The 19,153-nt window shown below is 59.0% G+C and overlaps 2 protein-coding genes across 12 annotated transcripts in view; both read left to right on the top strand.

Moving 5' to 3' along the window:
- The first annotated feature begins 139 nt into the window (after nucleotides 1-139).
- Nucleotides 140-12,655, top strand: ZBED1 (zinc finger BED-type containing 1). Its single transcript, XM_045471936.1, has 2 exons — nucleotides 140-678; nucleotides 9,164-12,655. The coding sequence occupies exon 2, from the start codon at nucleotides 9,217-9,219 to the stop codon at nucleotides 11,299-11,301; it is 2,085 nt and encodes a 694-aa protein (XP_045327892.1). The 5' UTR covers nucleotides 140-678; nucleotides 9,164-9,216; the 3' UTR covers nucleotides 11,302-12,655.
- Nucleotides 3,303-19,153, top strand: part of DHRSX (dehydrogenase/reductase X-linked) — a 227,781-nt gene continuing 211,930 nt past the window's right edge. For 4 of the 11 annotated variants that reach the window (XR_006710937.1, XR_006710938.1, XM_045471941.1 and 1 more), the window contains exon 1: nucleotides 3,308-3,493. Coding sequence is in view for 6 of the 11 variants with exons in the window: in XM_045471941.1 (XP_045327897.1) it covers nucleotides 3,385-3,493 (109 nt within the window). In the remaining 5 variants the exon portion in view is untranslated. Of the gene's footprint in view, nucleotides 3,494-19,153 lie in introns of all 11 variants that reach the window. The other 7 variants (XR_006710935.1, XR_006710934.1, XM_045471939.1 and 4 more) reach the window with 3 other exon arrangements.

Raw genomic sequence — 19,153 nt, 5'->3', positions numbered from 1 at the left:
TTAACCTGCTCAGACCGTTCTAATCCCGCGAGCCCTCACAAGCAGACAACCTTGTCCAGCTGGAGGCACAGAGATACGGCAGAGGGCAAGGGGCACGCATTGCAAGAAGAGGGGTCTGGGGGACACCCGCCGGGACCAGAGAGGGACCTCCAGGAGCCCAGGGTTGCCCCCTGCCGACGGCCCCCGAGAGCTGTGCTCATCCTTGTCCCGGGGATGCCCGCAGGGACCCAGTGGGTGGACGCCCCAGTTTGGACCCCGGGAGACCTTGAGTGGAACCAGTGTCTCGTTTCGAGCAGTTGCATTTGGGGTGATTTATTGCAAGTGTGATAAAAACCAGACTGAAGAAGCATCTGTGTCTTCCAGATCAGGAAGGTGACTTGGGGGGGGGTCCTCTAAAAGCACCGCAGGAAACATCTGGGGCAAGGTCTCAGCTATCAGGATCCCCTTCCCCAGCTCACGGCTGCAGAAACCTCACGATACGGCACTTAGGGGAGACTGGACAAGAGGGGAGGAGGGGACCACATGCCTGTCCTGGCTGCTTTTGCACAAACGCTGAGAAATCCCACTGCTCACTGGTGAACCCCGGGTTCCACACCCTCGTCGTTTTCACGCTGTGAGCCACAAACTGCGCACCCCACACGGCAGGGGCTGCTGTGGGGAACAGGGCACAGGTGACAGGTATGGTGACTCTCCCCGATGGTCTATGCTGGGTGCACCTGGCTGAGCAGGGCAGGCCCACGTACTCTGGTCCCGCAGGGCATCCTGGGAAGGCTTCTTGGCCTCAGTTTTCCCGATCTGCAGCACAGAAGGTTGCAAAGGTCAGAAGGAACCTTCCGAACCTGGCTGGGGGTTGCAGGAAGGAGCTGTGTGTCCCTGGCATCTTAGATCCGCATGGGAAGCCAGTCCAGGTGGCCGGAGTGAAAGGGTGCCCCCTGCAGTCAGGCCGAGGGGGGGGGCGGGGTGGTTCACCTCCTAGGGGAGGGAGTCCTGGGAGATCCCGGGTCCTGGTGGGGGTCTGGGATCTGGAGGGTTATGGACAGGTGTGGGATCCGGTGGTCTCTCCTAGTGTGTGTGTGTGTGTGTGTGTGTGTGTGTGTGTGTGTGAAAGAGATTCTAATCTGCATTCAGGTGGCTGTTGGCATTGAGGGCAGTATGAGTGGGGGTCTTGGGTTCTGACAGGTATTGAGGTCCTTGTGGGGTAGCCGGGTTTAGGTGTCCATCGTGGTGGTGGGGTTCTGGGTAGGGGTCTGTGGGGGAGTCTCAGTGAAACTCCAGTGATCCCAACAGGGGTCTTGGGGGGGGGCTCAGGGGGGTCCAGGCAGGACTGTGACCAGAAGCAGCATAGGGAGTCCCCAGCCACGATGTGTGGGGATGTGTGATTCCAGTGGGGTCTGCTGGGGGTCCCTGCGGGAGTCTGGGTGGGGGCCTGCGGGGGTCCTCATAGGACTTTTGCGGTCTGGTAGGGGTCTGGGTGAGGGTCCCTGATTTGAGTGGGGGGTCTTGATGGGGGAGTGCGAGGTCTGGGCAGGGATTCATTCATGTGGATGTCCATGTAGGGTTTTGCGCTGTGCAGGAGTGTCGGGTGGGGGCAGGGTCCCGGGGTCTGGAAGGGGTCCCTGGGCAGGACTTCCAGGTTCTGGGAGAGGTCTCTGGTCTGGGCAGGGGCCCCGGGCTGGGGTAGGGTGGGTGGTGCTGTCTGGGTGGGGTCTCTAATCCTACCTCTGGGCAGGGTCCCTAGGTGGGTGACCCGGGTCCAGGCGGGATCTGGAAGGAAGTCCCGGGCAGGGGTCCTAGTCCCCGATCTGGGGTTCAGGCGGGGGCCCTGTGCAAGGCTCCACGGGGGGTTGCTGGGCCAGGATCTGGTGTGTGGGGACCCTGGTCCGGGAGAGGCCCATGGGTGCGGTCCCCTCGTGGGGTTCTGGCATCTGGGTGGGGTTCGGGTCGGGGGTCTTGGGCCTGCTAGGCAGTCACTGGGTAGGGGTTGGGGGTCCGGATGGGGATCTCTGGTCTAGCATCTGGGCTGGGTCCCTAGCAAGTGACAGAGGCAGGGCCCCTGGGCAGAGTCGGGCAAGGCCAGGGAGGGGTCCCCGGCTGGGGTCCGGGATCCGGTCGGGGTCGCAGGATCAAGGGAGGGGTCGGGGTAGCGGTGGAGTTTCCAGGGAAGGGGTCCAGGGTCCCGGCAGGGTCAGGCAGGGTGTCTGGGGAGGGGGTCCGGAGGCGGAGTCGGGGAGGCACCGGGCGGGGATCCAGGGTGTGGGCCGGGTGAGGGAGGAGTCTCGGAAGGGGGGCAAGAGTCTGGGGAGGGGTCCAGGATTGGGGCGGAGTCTGGGCAGGGGTCCAGGGTCCGGATCTGGTTCCGGGCAGGGGTCCATGGTCAGTCAGGGCTCTCGGGCCGGGGTCAAGGGTTGGGTTGGGGTCAGGGAGGGTTTCCCAGGCGGGGGTCCAGGTGTGGGCAGGTCCCCAGGCGGGGTTCCGGGGTCATGGCAGGGTCCCCGGGCCAGGGTGTGTGTGTGGGGGGGTGGTGTTGGGACGGGGGTCCAGGGTCGGGGAGGGTCCGAGGGCGGGGGTCCGGGGTCAGGGCGGTTGCCCGGGATCGGGGCCTCTGGCGGGGTCCCCGGGCGGGGTTCGTGGTTCGTGGGTCGCGTCGGGTGAGGGCGGGGACCCCGGGCGGGGAATGGGGGGCGGGGGGCAGGTCGTGGTCAGGGCGGGGGCCCGGGGCGGGGGTCTGGAATAGGGGGTCGGGTCGGGGTCAGGGAGGGGGCCTGGGGTCGGGGCGGGGTCCCAGGCGGGGGTCGGGGGTCAGGTCCGGGTCAGGGCGGGGGTTGGGGGTCGGGTCGGGGTCACGGCGGGGGTACCTCGGGTGGGGTTCGGGGGTCGCGTTGGGGTCAGGGAGGGGGGTCGGGGCGGGGGTCGGGGTAGGGTCGGGGTCAGCGCGGGGATCGGGGGTCAGGTCGGGGTCAAGGCGGGGGCCCGGGGCCGGGGCTGGGGCCCCGAGGGAGGGTCGGGAGTCTGGGGTCTGGGGTCGGGGGTCGGGTCGGGGTCAGGGAGGGGTCCCGGGGGGCGTTCGGGGGTCGGGTCGGGGTCAGGGCTGGGGCCCGGGTCGGGCGGGGGCCCCGGGAGGGGGTCGGGGGGGTTGGGGCGGGGTCCCTGGCGGGGTTCGGGGGTCGCGTCGGGGTCAGGGAGGGGGGTCGGGGCGGGGGCCCCGGGCGGGGGTCGGGGGGGGGAGGTCGCGGCGGGTGGGAGGTCGGGGCGGGGTCACGGCTCCCGGGCCGGGGCGGGCGCGGAGGGCGGGCCGCGCGGGCGCGTTTCCGCCGGCCGGTGTCGCGCCGGGTCCCGGGGGCGGGCGGCGGCGGCGGGCGGCGCGGAAGCGGCGGCCGGGCAGCCATGTCGCCTTTGTCTGCGGCGCGGGCGGCCCTGCGGGTCTACGCGGCGGGCGCGGCGGTGGTGTTGGCGCAGCTGCTGCGGCGCTGCCTCGGGGGCTTCGCGGAGCCAGGTCAGCGGGGCTGGGGGGGAGGGGGCGGCGCGCTCGTCGCTCGGCGGGGCCGGGGGGGGGGGGGGAGGCGCGGGCGGGCCGGCTGCAGGGGGGAGGCGCGCGGCGCTGCGGGCCGGGGCGGGGCGGGGGTCGAGAGAGCCCCGAAGCTCCTCGCTGCCGCCGGGCCGGGGCCGGGGTCTCCCGGAAGACCCTCCCTCCCCCGCTCCCCGGCCCTGGGGCTGCCGTGCGCGCCGCCGGGGGTCCCCGCAGGGACGGCGCGCGCGGGGCCGCCCCGGAGGTGCCCCCTTCCCCTCCCCCAGCCCCGGGCGCGGCGGCGGCGGCGGCGGCCTCTTCCCGGAAGGCCCGGCCGGGGCCCGCTCGGTGCCCGCGCCCGGAACAGCGCCCCGCTGCGCCCGGAGCTCCGGGTTGGGACCCGCCGGCGCGCCGGGCAGCGGTGGGGACCGGCCGCGTGGCCGCGGACCCCGCCGCCGGGAGGCCCCGGTGCGCGCGCGGCCTCACGGGGACCCGGGGCCCCCCCTCCAGCGGGTGCGCACGGGCCGCGGGTTATTTTTAGGCCACAGAGGAGTCCTTTCCCAAACGCGGCACTCGCCGGGAGCTGGGCTAGTGTGCTACCTTGCAGTCCGTACCCCCGGCTCTGCTGACGCCTGCGGAGGGGGTCCCAGGGAGCTGTGCCAGTCCCTGGAGCACCCCGCAGGACCCCCCCCCCCCGCCCCACACCCCGAGATGCGCCACACGGAGAGCGTGTGTTGTCGCCAAAATACAGCTGAGCCTTGAACGACTCCGGCCTCAAGCGTGCAGTTTCACCCACATGCGAGTTTTCTGGGTTTTTGTGTTTGTGTTTGTTTTTGTTTTGCACAAGGACACCACACCACTCCGAGTGCGTTTTCTCTCCCTTCCCATTTTCTTAATCACCTTTCCTTTTCTGTAGCTTCCTTCATTGGAAGAACACAGCGTCTTCTACTTGATACACAAAGTAGGGGCCAGCGCGCCGTGCCTGGGACCCGTGAGGCTCTGGGTCCACACTCACGAACTGTGTGCGAAGCCGCAAGTTCAAGCCGGCTTTCCAGGCTGGGGGCACTTGGCCCCCCCGCTCACCCCCACGTTGTTCAAGATCCAACTGTACTTTTCAGTTCCGCCCTCTAGCCGCTAACGGAGGGGAGGTGGGGGGGCTCTGGGTCAGACCCTGAGAGCCTCAGCTGTGAGTAGGAAGAAGAGATTGTTTTCGGGGAGCCCCACCCTCCCCAACCTCCACTCAGGGAAGTGAATCTTTGATTTTTACCTGAGTTTTGCGTCGTCTGATACACTGGAGTTTGGTATTTTCTAACACATTTATAGCAGTAGAAACCAAGGCAGGGGAGGTGGGGGGTGACGAGCCAGCCAGTACTGGGAAGTCAACTGGGGCCTTTAAACCAGCTTGGGCACAGTGACGAGCTACGGGCAAGCCGCCCCAAGTTGTAGGACGTGGTGGCTTCTGTGTTTCCATGTGATTTCGCTTTTAGACGGGCCCCTTAGATGGGCTCTGTCGCCTGTGTAGGAGCCCGTCCACGGGGTTCCCAGAAAAGACAGGTTCAATCTGGCAATGGGATTTGAACTTGCATGTTTCAAGAACTTGTTTCTGTGTGTTGGAGCTGACGGCTTGGTCTGGTCTTTCCACTTGTTGATTAAAAAAAAACAAACAAACCAAAAAAAAAAAAAAAAAACACACACAAAAAACAAAAAAAAAAGGTGAAAATACAAGCCAGTCCTGAAGTCACATGTCCGCTAGAGGAGTCCTTATCTGTGCCCCAGAACTGGATCGTCACATATAAAGATGAACTTTTTCCTGGTGGCCCCACGCGAACCCCCCTGCCTGTCTGTCGCGTTAGAGACAATTTTAGATACTGTGAGAAGAGGGGGTCTCCTCTGAGGTCTGCTGGTTGCCGGTTGCCCACGCCTTGCTGTGCCTTTTAAACCTTTTGTGATCTTCTCCTCCCCAGACCGCACCTTTGAAGGAGAGTCATTGAACTTTGTCCTGGGGGCCTCGAGCTAAACAGTAAAAAGCTGAGTGTTTTTGTGTGAACCCAGACCAGGAGGTGGCTCTTGTACCTTGTGTTTATTTGTTTTATTTTTTAATGCTTATTTATTTATTTGTTATTTTTGGGGACAGACAGAAAGAGCATGAGCAGGGGAACGGCAGAGAGAGAGAGAGAGTATTATAGAATCAGAAGCAGGTTCCAGGCTCCGAGCTGTCAGCACAGAGCCCAACGCGGGGCTCGAACTCACGCATCGTGAGATCATGCCCTGAGCCGATGTCGGACGCTTAAGCGATGGAGCCAGCCAGGCGCTTGTCTCTTGCATGTTTTATAAAAGGGGTTACACGTGGCAGGCATGATGTCTGATGTCATTCAGACTGTATGGGGGTAAGAAATAAAGAGCTAAGAGGTGAGCGGTCCTGCCTGCTAAAATTTCTCAATTTCTTAAAATTGATCCACAAACAAGATCGTTACAGACTCAGGAATGAATGTTGGTCAGGTCTTTTTAGAGACGGCGTATCAGCAAACCGAGTTCCGATGAGATAGTCTCATTTCCAGATTTTTTGTGTGGGCATCCCTGGCCAGACGGCCCATCACACGCTGAGGTGTATCTATCCGTCATATCTTAAAAATACATGATTATTATTATTTTTATTATTTTACCGCACTTAATATCCCAATGTCATCCCAACGCCCAAGCAAAGCACTGGCCTCAAACCTTCTGGAAATTGCCGTGTTGTCTGGGGACACCTGCTCACACTGGCACCATCAACGGAGGGTTTGTCTGTTGGAAATTACACGTCTCGATGCATCAGTGAGTTTTGAAAAGGAGAGAAAATCGACTTGATGTGTTTCAGGGCGCCGTTCTGATATTGCAGAAAATTCTTAAAAACTCTGTTTGGGGGGCGTCTGTGTGGTTCAGTCGGTTGAGCGTCTGATTTCGGCTCAGGGCATGATCTCACGGTCTGTGGGTTTGAGCCCTGCGTTGGGCCGGATTCTGTGTCTCCCTCTCTCTCTGTCCCTCCACCACTCATGCTCTGTCTTTCTGTCTCTCTCTCAAAAGTAAATAAACGTTAAAAAATGAATACATAAAATAACAGAAGCCGATGATCTGTTATTAGCAGTGACACAGGTTTTTCCGTTGAAAAAAAATAAGGACATTTCTCCAGGAGGCAAAGTAGGCTAGCGACTGTCGCGGCCCTGTGTTCCGTGTTCGCCATTCGCTGGTCTCTTGAGTGCCGGGACTTCTGGAAGGTGGTAGGCTCCGTGTCCACTGCCCTCCCCCCCCCCCCCCGGGATGCGCTGTTTGGGAAGGATACCGACTGCTTTCTGAAAAAGGCAAGAGCTTGCGGTCCCCCGGGGGGGGGGGTTCTTGGGGACGGTCCCCCCGAGGTCCTTGGAGCACCCACCAGTATGAGCTGTGAAAGGTGGCCTTGGAGAAACCTTTACAGGTGGCCGTGTCGGCACGGACCTCATAGACCGCGGAAGGCAGCCCTGCCCGGTGGCCTTCCAGGGGCTCACAGGAAACCGTCACCTGCTGTCCTGAGCCGTGGGCGGGGGGGAGGGGGAGGGAGGCCGAGTTTCTGACCTAACTGTGTGTACCAAGGGGAAGAAACCATCTAGAAGACCCGCCCGCCCGCAGGCCCTGCTTGGGATGCCGCCGGGATTGTGTGCAACCCTCGGTCGGGGTCTCCTGACCTCATTCCGCTAAACTAAAGACACGTATTCTAACGATCATGACGTGGTCGGGAGACTGGACACATGGGACCCCCACATGGTGCTCCTCGGGTCCGACGTTCCCCTTCCGGAACCAGGGTGCCGCACTGTTTGCGGATCCTTGACTGTCCACCTGACCTGGAGACTCCGCACCCCGTATGTTAGCTCCTTACCTGGAGCGGGTCACAGCTGTGGTGCCCTCGATGCCGCCCGGGGACCATAATGCCCCATCAGGGGTATTGTGACATCTTCCTGAAAAGCCTCAGGCAGGCCAGCGTGGAGGGGCGTGCCTGCCTGTGAGGACGCGGGGGCCTTTGCGGCATGGTGTTGACACTCAGTATCTTTTAAAGTTTCACCTTTGTCCTAGGACTGCTCTGGGCTCACCCTTACCTAAGTGCCACTGGCTTACAATGTCAGAAATCTATCCTTTCCCAGCTCTGGAGATCAGATTCTGAGATCCAGGCGGGGCAGGACCACTGAGATCCAGGCAGGGCAGGGCTGCTGAGGTGCAGGAGGGACAGGGCTGCTGAGACCCAGGCAGGGCAGGGCCACTGAGACCCAGGAGGGGCAGGACCACTGAGATCCAGGCAGGGAAGGGCCACGGAGACCCAGGAGGGGCAGGGTCGCTGAGATCCAGGCAGGGCAGGGCTGCTGAGATGCAGGAGGGACAGGGCTGCTGAGACCCAGGCAGGACAGGGCCACTGAGATCCAGGCAGGGCAGGGCTGCTGAGATCTAGGCCAGTCTGAGCCCACTCCCTCCAGAGGCTCCAGGGGAGGGTCCTTCCTGCCTCTTCCACTTCTGGGGGCTCCTGGCATCCCCGGGCTTGAGGCTGTGTCCCTCCCATGACCTCTTCTTGACATCCTTCACCTAATCACAGTGGGGTCCTATTTCAAATGTGGTTCCATTTCCAGGTTCTGGGAGTACCTGCATTTCGCTGGGAGGTCTAGTCTTCGGTTTCCTGTGCACCCTGAGATTTTGTTCTGGCCACGTCTCCAATACTCAGAAAATGCCTGATTGGTGTAGTTTGCCTTGGGACGCCCTGAGCACTTTATGGCGGGTTAAAACGTTGCAGACCTAACAGAGACCTTTCGACAGAACCCAGCTGCCCTTTTGGGCATCTGCGCCCTGACTGGCAGCTCCAAGAGGCCAGACTCTGGGGCTTCAGGGACGGCGGGCGCCCTGGGGCCTGTCTCCCAGGCCATGAAAACCTCCCCCCCGAGAGCCTGGCGTTGCTGGACCCGTGCACAGCAAATGCATATTTCTGCGCACAGGGGGGCATTTTGAGAAGCTCCCGGAATCACGATGTCTGTTCCTGCCCCCACGACGTTCCCGATCACGGACGTGCCCAAGCTCAAAAGGGAGCGTGCCATGTTCCCAAAGGCGTCGCTTTAAACTGTCAAATTTGGAGGACAAAAAAAACAAAAAACAAAAAATTGCTATGCCTGTTAGGCAATGTAAAGGCTCTCCTGTCGAAAGTGAAATCCTGTGTTTGCTTCCTGGACGCCGTGCGCCTCTCGTCCTCGCTCCCAAAACGAGGCTTGAGCAGGCGGTGGTGGTGGGTCCTCCGGGGTCCTTGGGGACGTGGGCTTCCGCACTCAGCGAGCAGTGTCCCCAAGAGTGACCCCTCCCGGCAGGTGCCCGGTTGGCGGATGCGGTAGCACAGGAAACCATAAACAGCCAACGTGAGGAAGGAGCTATGAGCACAGAGAAACCCACAGACGTGCATGTTCTCAGACGCGCGGAGGCGTCCCCGCACGTGGGACTGAGCTGCAGGACGAGAGCACTCAGCCCAGCTGCGCGAGCGAGCCCCCTCCGCTTTGCCAAAGCCACGCACGCCCCGGTCGGGTCCCCGTGCCCCGCGGCCTGCAGACCGCGTGCTCGCTCCCTCTCCGCCCGTGCCTGGGTCCCTTCTCACGCTGTGTTTGTCTTCCCGGCTCCCAGCAGGTGCGCAGGAATGAGTGGAGGCCCCACAGGCGGGCCGCGGCACAGAAGCCATGGAGGCGAAGGGCCTGGACCCGTCCCAGACGGACCTCAAGTTAGTGGCCCACCCGCGCGCCAAAAGCAAAGTGTGGAAGTACTTCGGCTTTGACACGAACGCCGAGGGATGCATCCTGCAGTGGAAAAAGATATACTGTCGCATCTGCATGGCTCAGATTGCCTACTCCGGGAACACCTCCAACCTGTCCTACCACCTGGAGAAGAACCACCCCGACGAGTTCTGCGAGTTCGTCAAGAGCAACACGGAGCAGATGCGCGAGGCCTTTGCCACCGCCTTCTCCAAGCTGAAGCCCGAGGCCTCCCAGCTGGCCCCGCAGGACACGCTGGCCGCCAAGGCCGGCCACGGCCACGAGAGCAAGCGGCAGCAGGAGCTCACGGCCGCCGTGCTCGGCCTCATCTGCGAGGGCCTGTACCCCGCCTCCATCGTGGACGAGCCCACCTTCAAGGTGCTGCTGAAGACGGCCGACCCCAGGTACGAGCTGCCCAGCAGGAAGTTCGTGTGCAGCAAGGCCATCCCCGAGAAGTACGGCGCCGTGCGCGAGGCCGTCCTCAAGGAGCTGGGCGACGCCTCCTGGTGCGGCATCTCCACCGACATGTGGAGGAGCGAGAACCAGAACCGGGCGTACGTGACGCTGGCCGCCCACTTCCTGGGCGGCGGGGCCCCCGGCTGCCTGTCCGTGGGCTCCCGCTGCCTGAAGACGTTCGAGGTCCCCGAGGACAACGCGGCCGAGTGCATCACCCGGGTCCTGTACGAGGCCTTCATCGAGTGGGGCATCAGCAGCAAGGTGTTCGGGGCCACGACGGACGGCGGCAAGGACATCGCCAAGGCGTGCTCCCTGCTGGACATCTCGGTCCAGATGCCCTGCCTGGGCCACACGTTCAACGCGGGCATCCAGCGCGCCCTGCAGCTGCCTAAGCTGGCCGGGCTGCTCGGCCGCTGCTGCAAGCTGGTCGAGTACTTCCAGCAGTCCGCGGTGGCCATGTACATGCTCTATGAGAAGCAGAAGCAGCAGAACGTGGCTCCCTGCATGCTGGTCAGCAACCGGGTGTCCTGGTGGGGCAGCACGCTGGCCATGCTCCAGCGCCTGAGGGAGCAGCAGTTCGTCATCGCCGGCGTGCTGGTGGAGGACAGCAACAACCACCACCTGATGCTGGAGGCAGCCGAGTGGGCCACCATCGAGGGCCTGGTGGACCTGCTGCAGCCCTTCAAGCAGGTGGCCGAGATGCTGTCCGCCTCCAAGTACCCCACCATCAGCATGGTGAAGCCCCTGCTGCACATGCTGCTGAACACCACCCTCAACATCAAGGAGACCGACTGCAAGGAGGTCAGCATGGCCAAGGAGGTGATCGCCAAGGAGCTGTCCAAGACCTACCAGGAGACGCCGGAGATCGACATGTTCCTCAACGTGGCCACCTTCCTGGACCCCCGCTACAAGCGTCTGCCCTTCCTGTCCGCCTTCGAGAGGCAGCAGGTGGAGAACAGGGTGGTGGAGGAGGCCAAGGGGCTTCTGGACAAGGTCAAGGAGGGCGGCTACCGGCCGGCGGAGGACAAGATGTTCGCGCTGCCCGAGGAGCCCCCGGTCAAGAAGCTGGTGCTGGCGTCCACGCCGCCGCCCACGAGCGTCATCAACAGCATGCTGGCCGAGATCTTCTGCCAGACGGGGGGCGCGGAGGACCAGGAAGAGTGGCACGCGCAGGTGGTCGAGGAGCTGAGCAACTTCAAGTCGCAGAAGGTGCTGGGTCTCAACGAGGACCCGCTCAAGTGGTGGTCCGACCGCCTGGCCCTGTTCCCCGTGCTGCCCAAGGTGCTGCAGAAATATTGGTGCGTGGCGGCTACCCGCGTCTTCCCTGAGCGGCTCTTTGGCTCGTCCGCCAACGTGGTCAGCGCCAAGAGGAACCGCCTGGCCCCCGCGCACGTGGACGAGCAGGTCTTCCTGTACGAGAACGCGCGCAGCGGCGCGGAGGCCGAGCCCGAGGACGAGGACGAGGGCGAGTGGGGCCTGAACCATGAGCACATGTTCCCCCTGGGCGACGCCGTGCACGCCGGCTTCTTTGGCATCAGAGACAGCGGCTTCGTGTAGATGCCGCGGTGGGGGCGGGGGGGGGGGGGGTTGCGTCACCACGAAGCTGACCCTTGATGCGTGGTCCGCTGTGAATACCCACGGTGCGCACCTGCGCACATGCGCGTGCGCGGCCGGTGCCGTCACCAACGCAGGCGCAGGACGCAAACGCGCTGCTGTGCGCATCCAGGAGCAGCCACTCCGCGCGTTTCTTGGGAGAGCCTCCATGCGTCCCAGCGGAAGGGCACAAATCAACTAGGAAACTTCTGGAAGCTCCTTTACCCACCCGCTGGCTGGATGCTGATTGCAACTGTAAAGCCCCAGCGATCCCCAGCCAGGAGGGGAAGGGGGGAGGCTCCTTTCTCTTGCCACCCCCAAGGACGGAGTACTCCCGACCCAGAGGGTTTGGGATAATCCCCAGGCATGGGGAAAAAGAAAAAAAGAAAGAAAAAAATCAAAGCTCCATGTCCTTCCGTCGCCAGACGCCGTCATACAAGGACTTTACACATCTGGGGCACTGATGCACTCACGTTTACTCTCGAATTGACCTTGGCACCTTGCGTGCGGGCTGGAAGGATGCGCGCGCTCTTTCAGCCCACGCGCCTCCTGTTTGCAAGACAGACCGGCTCTAGGTTTCGTGCGATGCGTTCCAAAGGCGCGTGGGCGGCAGTCGCGTCCCCAACAGTAGGGAGAGAGGTGTTTTTGTGCCTTTCCCACGGGCGTCTCTGCCCCCTTGTGCCCCCATGCGCTTTGTGGGCGTGGTTCTTTCTGAGCCCTGCACCGCCGGCAGCTTCAGCCCTGCCCGTGGCTGTTTGTGTGTGTGTGTCTGTGCGATGCTTCCAAGGGCTGGTTTCTCCACCGTGTTTCTCAGGATGCGAATAAGGCCCCCGCACCCTTCCAAGCCCTGCTTGTACGGAATACCAGGGGCCCGCATGTACCCAGAGTGATTTAATGGGAATCCGGGGCAAGGGACCCTTCTGTTCTGTCTTTTAAACTCGGCACCGTGAGGGCCCCCCCCCCCCATTTAAAAACAAACAAAACAAAACAACTACCACTGGGTACTTATGGGTTGCTGTGGCTCAACAGGCAAGCTGCTGGCGACATTGTGCAGGGCCCTGGCTTCTGAGAGCGTCACAGTCGATCACCAACCGGGATTGGTCCGTGTCCTCTGGGAGGTGACTCCCCCCTCCTCCCCCCTCCCCCCCCCCCCCCCCCCCCCCCCCCCCCCCCAGTGTCTACAGGCCCAGGCTTGTATCTTGACGCCAACAACTGACTATGAGCCTTCCCCGCGGGATTTCTTTCTTTCCTTTTTCTTATTTAACGCTTTGGAATTTGACTCTTGTTGAATAAACCAGAGAAACAAATGAGCTGCTAATGAATTTGTCTGATGTGTGTTCATCACGAAAGAAGCAGTCGAACCACAAGGGAGGCGTTGGTTGGTTTGTTTAAGGGATTTTCTGGCCCTCGAAGAATGAGTTTACTGTGCTTTGTTCTGAGGTCCTTGGAGATGAGAAAAGGTGTGGTCCCCTCTGGATATTTGTGCATCCCAATTATGTGTGTGAACAAAGCCGCCACCTGGTGACGTGATGCCAGGAGGAGCAGGCATTTGCCTTTTCCTTCACTGGGTTGGCTTAGGAGGCAAATGGTTTTGTTTATTTATTTTTGAGAGAGAGAGACAGACAGACAGACAGACAGAGCATGAGCAGACGAGGGGCAAACAGAGATGGAGACACAGAGTCCAAAGCAGGCTCCAGTCTCTGAGCTGTCAGCACAGAGCCCGTCCTGGGGCTCGAATTTGTGAACTGTGAGATCATGACCTGAGCCGAAGTTGGTTGCTTTACCAACCGAGCCACCCAAGCGACAGACAACAACAACAAAATTTTTTTTGCACACACACGTATTGAGTTGAGGCCTCTTTTTAGTGTTGTGAACCTGCCCACTGCATTGTGTTCCCTGGGATGCACATCTGTCTCTGTGTGTCCCTGGTGGGCACTGCGGGGGTCCGTGAGCACTGCTTATGCACACAGCCCCCAGACTATCTGCACTCTCTTGTCTGGGTCTACACAGCACGTCTGGGTTTATGCTCACGTCTTCTAAAGCCCTAAGTCTGACCTGGGTTTGTTTTTGGTTTTTTTTTTTAATCTTTGGTTCTTTTTTTTTTTTTTTTTTCTTTTTCTTTTTCTTTTTGTTTCTTTCCCTTCCCTTCCCTTCCCTTCCCTTCCCTTCCCTTCCCTTCCCTTTTTCCTTTCCTTTCTTTTCTTTTCTCTTCACTTTTCTCTTTTCTTTTCTCTTTTTCCTTGTTCGTCTTCTGCAGGAGGGCGTCCTTTTAACTCTGTTTTATAACAGCCCCAAGAAGGCTGAGAAAAGGAGCCAGAGTGAACCCTGTGCACCTGTGACCCTGTGTGCACAGATGGTGTGCGCAAGTCTCCCATCCATTGTGCGTCTCTTGTGTGAAACAGTCTGGCCCTTCTGACTGGGTTAGTACTGCTTGCAAACGTAACAGCCACGTAGGAACACAGACACCATCTTTACTGCGCTCGTGCTGGGCAGGGACAGGGGTCTAACAAGGAATGGGCTGCCCACCCTTTGCCCGAGGGCTGCAGTGGGCTCGTCCTCGATGCTGGGCCCCCAGAGCTCACCACCTGTGCATCCTCTGCTGGGGTCAAGGCACAGGGAAGCTTTTCTTCCCTGTGTGGTGATGATGTGCAAGACTGCTTATCTGTGGTCAGGTCCAAGTGTGTCCATCCATCCATCCACCCATGCAGGCATGTATCCAGCCAGCCAGCCAGCCAGCCAGCCAGCCATGTATCCATCCATCCATCCATCCATCCATCCATCCATCCATCCATCCACCCATGCAGGCATGTATCCAGCCAGCCAGCCAGCCAGCCAGCCAGCCATGTATCCATCCATCCATCCATCCATCCATCCATCCATCCATCCATCCACCCATGCAGGCATGTATCCAGCCAGCCAGCCAGCCAGCCAGCCAGCCAGCCAGCCAGCCAGCCAGCCATCCATCCATCCATCCATCCATCCATCCATCCATCCATCCATTCGTCTGGGTCTGCAGTGTCTCTGTGTCTTCCTGGCCAGGTCATTCTTGGGTTCCCTCATGCCGTTGCGCACCTGATCCTCAAGGTAGCCCCTCCCGGTGTCTGTGAAGTGAGGCCCTGCAATGTGGCCGAGCTGTTCTTGTGACATTTCAGAGCTCAGGGCTGCGGCTTGTGGCCTCACTCAGCTTCGCCAGGGTGGCCCCCTTGGCCACGTTTTTCTGACCATTGGTGGCTTCCTTTCTCTGTCCGTGCAGGTGGGAGGTCATGTTTCCTTGGGCTGCTGCAACAGTCCTGGTGAAGCCTTCTGTCCTCTGCTGGGTCCCGAGGGATGCACACCGGCCCCATGCTCTTAGCACACAGGCACCTCGGCCGTTGGAGACAATCCTGTGCCCAGAACTCGGTTCCCAAGACACAGCCTGCAGCCGCCGTGTAGACATTCCCTGCTTGCCAGACACACAGACCCAGGGTCCCTCCTGGACCAGTGACTTCCAGCCTTCCTCGTCCCTGGGTTCTTTGGGTGCTGGTGCATGTCAGGGCCCTGTAGGCTGTTTCTGCAAGGCTGGGGGTCTCCGTGCGGCCCCTCTGTTCATGCTGTCCACATTCCTTTCTCTGGGCACATTCTCAGACTCTCCGCTCAGCTCTCAGACCTCCGGCCACAGACAAGGTCCGTCCCACCTCCTGCATCCAGTGGCTTCTCCATTGTCCCAGACATGCTGCATTCTCCCGGTGACAGGAGACAAGGCGTGCATTTCGCAGGGGACCGACAGCAGATGGGGGGGGGGGCACATTCCTCAGGAGCAGCTTCCTTGGGGATGTGGGCCGTCGCGTTTTCGGTTAGGATGATGGAGCCCTGTGGCCTCTGCACCTGTCTCTGAAGTGCGTTTCATCTCAGAGGTTTGGGGTGGGGGGACGTTTTTCCTAAGAAGCTCATGGCTGGGTTTTCCCAGAAAGGACCTGGTGACTACAGCAGGCAGGAAGGACGATGTCTCATGCACAACGTTGGGGACATGGGCGCTGCTCTTTACGGGCAGATGGCAACGTCACCGTAATTACGTCCATGTTAATTTGTTATGTACGTAGTAAGCTTTGTGAGTCTGTGTCTGCATGCGATGCATTCTGTGTTTATAGATATCCTATTTATAGCTGTTTATGTCTATAGTCTATTGCATATTCTACCTGCCTATCAATTCCCTATTATGTATGTATTATTTGCCTCTCAGTGTATCCATCCGTCCATCACCCACCCATCCATCCTTCCATTCATCCCTCCCCTGCATCCATTCATCCATCCATCTGTCTATCCATCCATCCATCTGTCCGTCCGTCCATCCATCCATCCAACCACCCACCCACCCATTCAACCATCCATTCATCCGTCCATCCATGATGCATCCATCCATCCCCTATATTCATCCCTCCATCCATCCATCCCTCCCCTCCATTCATCCACCCATCCATTCATCTATCAACTGTCCATTTGTCTATCCATCTATCCATCCATCCATCCATCCATCCATCCATCCATCCCCTATATTCATCTCTCCATCCATGCATCCCTCCCCTCCATGTATCCACCTATCCATCCATCCAGCCATCCAGCCAGCCAGCCAGCCATCACCCACCCATCCATCCTTCCATTCATCCCTCCCCTGCATCCATTTGTACATCCATCCATCCATCCGTCCATCTGTCCATCCATCCATCCAGCCAGCCAGCCCTATATTCATCCTCCATCCATCCATCCCTTCCTTCCCTCCCTCCATCCATCCCTCCATCCATCATTCCCCTATATTCATCCCTCCATCCATCCATCCATCCATCCATCTATGCGTCCATCCATCCATCCATCCAGCCAGCCAGCCAGCCCTATATTCATCCTCCATCCATCCCTTCCCTCCCTCCCTCCATCCATCCCTCCATCCATCATTCCCCTATATTCATCCCTCCATCCATCCATCCATCCATCCATCCATCCATCCATCCATCTATGCGTCCATCCATCCATCCATCCATCCATCCAGTCAGCCAGCCAGCCAGCCCTATATTCATCCCTCCATCCATCCCTTCCCTCCCTCCCTCCATCCATCCCTCCATCCATCATTCCCCTATGTTCATCCCTCCATCCATCCACCTATCCATCCAGCCAGCCAGCCAGCTATCTATCCATCCATCCACCCACCCATCCATCCTTCCATTCATCCCTCCCCTGCATCCATTTATCCATCTGTGCATCCATCCATCTATCTGTCCATCCGTCCATCCATCCATCCTTCCCCTATATTCATCCCTCAATCCACTCATGCCTCTCCTGCATCCATTCATCCATCCATCCATGTATCTCCTATATGCTATATAGAGCTGTCCTGTTGGTTTTGTTGTTCAGGAGAACTCTGACCACCACACAGCCACGCATCTGAATCTGGATCTATTTATTTTTTTATGAGGGATTGACACATGCACTTAGGAGACCATGAAGTGTCATGATCTGGCTGCCGTGTGATTCATTCTGAGTCTGAAGGTCTGAGAACCAGGGACACCGATGTCCAAGGGCAGGAGGAGATGGATGAGTCACCTCCAGCAGAGACAGACATTATCCCTCCCTCCACGTGTTTGGTGCCACTCCTGCCGTTAACTGATTAGACCAGGCCCACCCAGACTGCAGAAAACCCTCGGTTTGACCCAATCCTCCAAATCAAATGTTGATCCCTTCCAGAAACACCCTCACAGACACTCCCAGGAGGAATGAATGCTTCCCCAGCTCTCTGAGCTTCCCTCAACACAGTCAAGTTGGCATGTATGATTCACCATCACACGGGCTGGTTGACGAGAGCACTTGAGTGAATTCAGCTGGGCCAGACGCCCCGATTTTCATGCCCAATCGACTCTCCCCTTCAACCACATTGCGCAGGGTTTGCTCCCAGCCCATGGGAGGGGAGGAGCTTATATCCACTTGCAAAAGCAGTGCTACTTAGAAATACCCAGCACAGGGGCGCCTGGGTGGCGCAGTCGGTTAAGCGTCCGACTTCAGCCAGGTCACAATCTCGCGGTCCGTGAGTTCGAGCCCCGCGTCGGGCTCTGGGCTGACGGCTCAGAGCCTGGAGCCTGTTTCCGATTCTGTGTCTCCCTCTCTCTCTGCCCCTCCCCCGTTCATGCTCTGTCTCTCTCTGTCCCAAAAATAAATAAACGTTGGAAAAAAAAAAAATTTAAAAAGAAATACCCAGCACATGCCCAGGACGCGCCCTCTGTGTCTTGCACAGGGAGCATATTTTCTTCTACTTATTGTTCCTCCCGCGACAGATATTTCCTTGGCGGTTGGCTCTTCCTGAACACCACATCTAGCATAGCCTTGTGTTTCTTTTCCTTTCTTTTCTTTTCTTTTTTCTTTTTTTTTTTAATTAACAGATTTTATTTTATTTTTTAGAGCAGTTTTAGGTGCACACACAGCAAAGTTGAGGGGAAAATACAGAAATGTCCCCGGTTTCCCTGCATAGTTGAATTTACGTGAGACTTTACGCCCGGTGTTGTACGGACTGTGGATTTGCACACACGTACGGTGATGCGTGTCCATCATGAGAGCGATGTACAGACCCACGGCACGGCCCTAAACATTGTTTGTGCTTGCCCTTCTCATCCCTCCCTCCCCAGCCCCTGCCGGCAGCCCATCTTTCTTCTGTCCCCATGGCTTTGCCTTTTCCAGAATGTCTTAGAGCTGGAATCACACAGGATGAAGCCTTTTCAGACTTTTGGTTTTTTTCCACTTAGTAATGCGCATTGAAGGTAATTTCATGTCTTGTCATGGCTGGAGAGCTCATTTCTATTTCACACTGAATAATATTCCCTTGCCTGCGTGGGCCCTGGTGTATGCATCCATCCACCTGCCCAAGGACAGTTTGGTCCCTTGTGAAATAAATCAGGACAGATGGGTTAGGACCACACAAGGATGCAGCTTCCTCCAGTCACAAGACGAGATGTCCCCCGGCACTTGGGTCATCTGGGTGCCTTATCCACGGCCCCTTGGCCCCGCTGGCCGTCCGCTGCCCAAGTCCCTGCCATGTCGGTTGCTGACTTCTTGTTTCTTCCACCCGTACGTTCACCCTGCTTTTCCAGGGAACCAGCCATACGAAGAGAATGTGTGCAGAGCCCTGTGGGCCTTGGGTTCGTACTGGCATATTTCTTGGGATTGCCGCTCTGATCCCTTGTGGTCCTCACTCGGGGCAGTGGCTTCTCACATGAAGGAGCTCACTCCCTTACCTGGGTCCGATCTTCCAGGCGGTGGCCGTGGGCGCCTGTTGTACAACACGGCGTATATTTTCTGATGGTCAATTTTATGCGTCCTCTTGGCTGCGCCGTGCAGTGCGGGCATGTGGTCAAACACCAGTTTGCACGTTGCTAGGAAGATATTTCTCGAGGAGGTGAACATTGCAATCAGCAGACGACCCTCTATACTGTGGGTGGGCCTCGTCCGATCAGTTGAAGGCCTCACAAGAAAGGACACTGAGCTCCCCAGAGGGAGAATGAATTCTGTCTCCAGGCAGCCTTTGGACTCGGCCGCAGCCTTAGCTTGTCCCTGGGTCTCAGCCTCCTGACCGGCCCTGCAGAATGGAGACAGACACCCTCAAATGCATACAATTGGCACGAACCAATTCCTTACGTCAAATCTCTCTCTCTGTCTCTGTCTCTCTCTCCTCGTCTCCGCCGGTGTCTGCTGGTCTGTTCTCGGGAGAACCCTAGTGAGTACATACTTCCTGCGTAAGAGACGCGGGGTCCCAGGAATATAAGGGCCAGACTAGTTACTTAGTGAACTGATTTATTTGGAG

This window comes from Leopardus geoffroyi, chromosome X, assembly GCF_018350155.1.
Source record: "Leopardus geoffroyi isolate Oge1 chromosome X, O.geoffroyi_Oge1_pat1.0, whole genome shotgun sequence".
In the NCBI taxonomy this organism is placed as follows: domain Eukaryota; kingdom Metazoa; phylum Chordata; class Mammalia; order Carnivora; family Felidae; genus Leopardus; species Leopardus geoffroyi.
The sequence above is the reverse complement of the archived record's forward strand: the minus strand, read 5'-3'. Positions and strand labels throughout refer to the sequence as shown.

Coding starts and splice junctions, on each gene's coding strand:
- ZBED1 (XM_045471936.1), top strand. CDS start 9,217: ATGGAGGCGAAGGGCCTGGACCCGTCCCAGACGGACCTCAAGTTAGTG.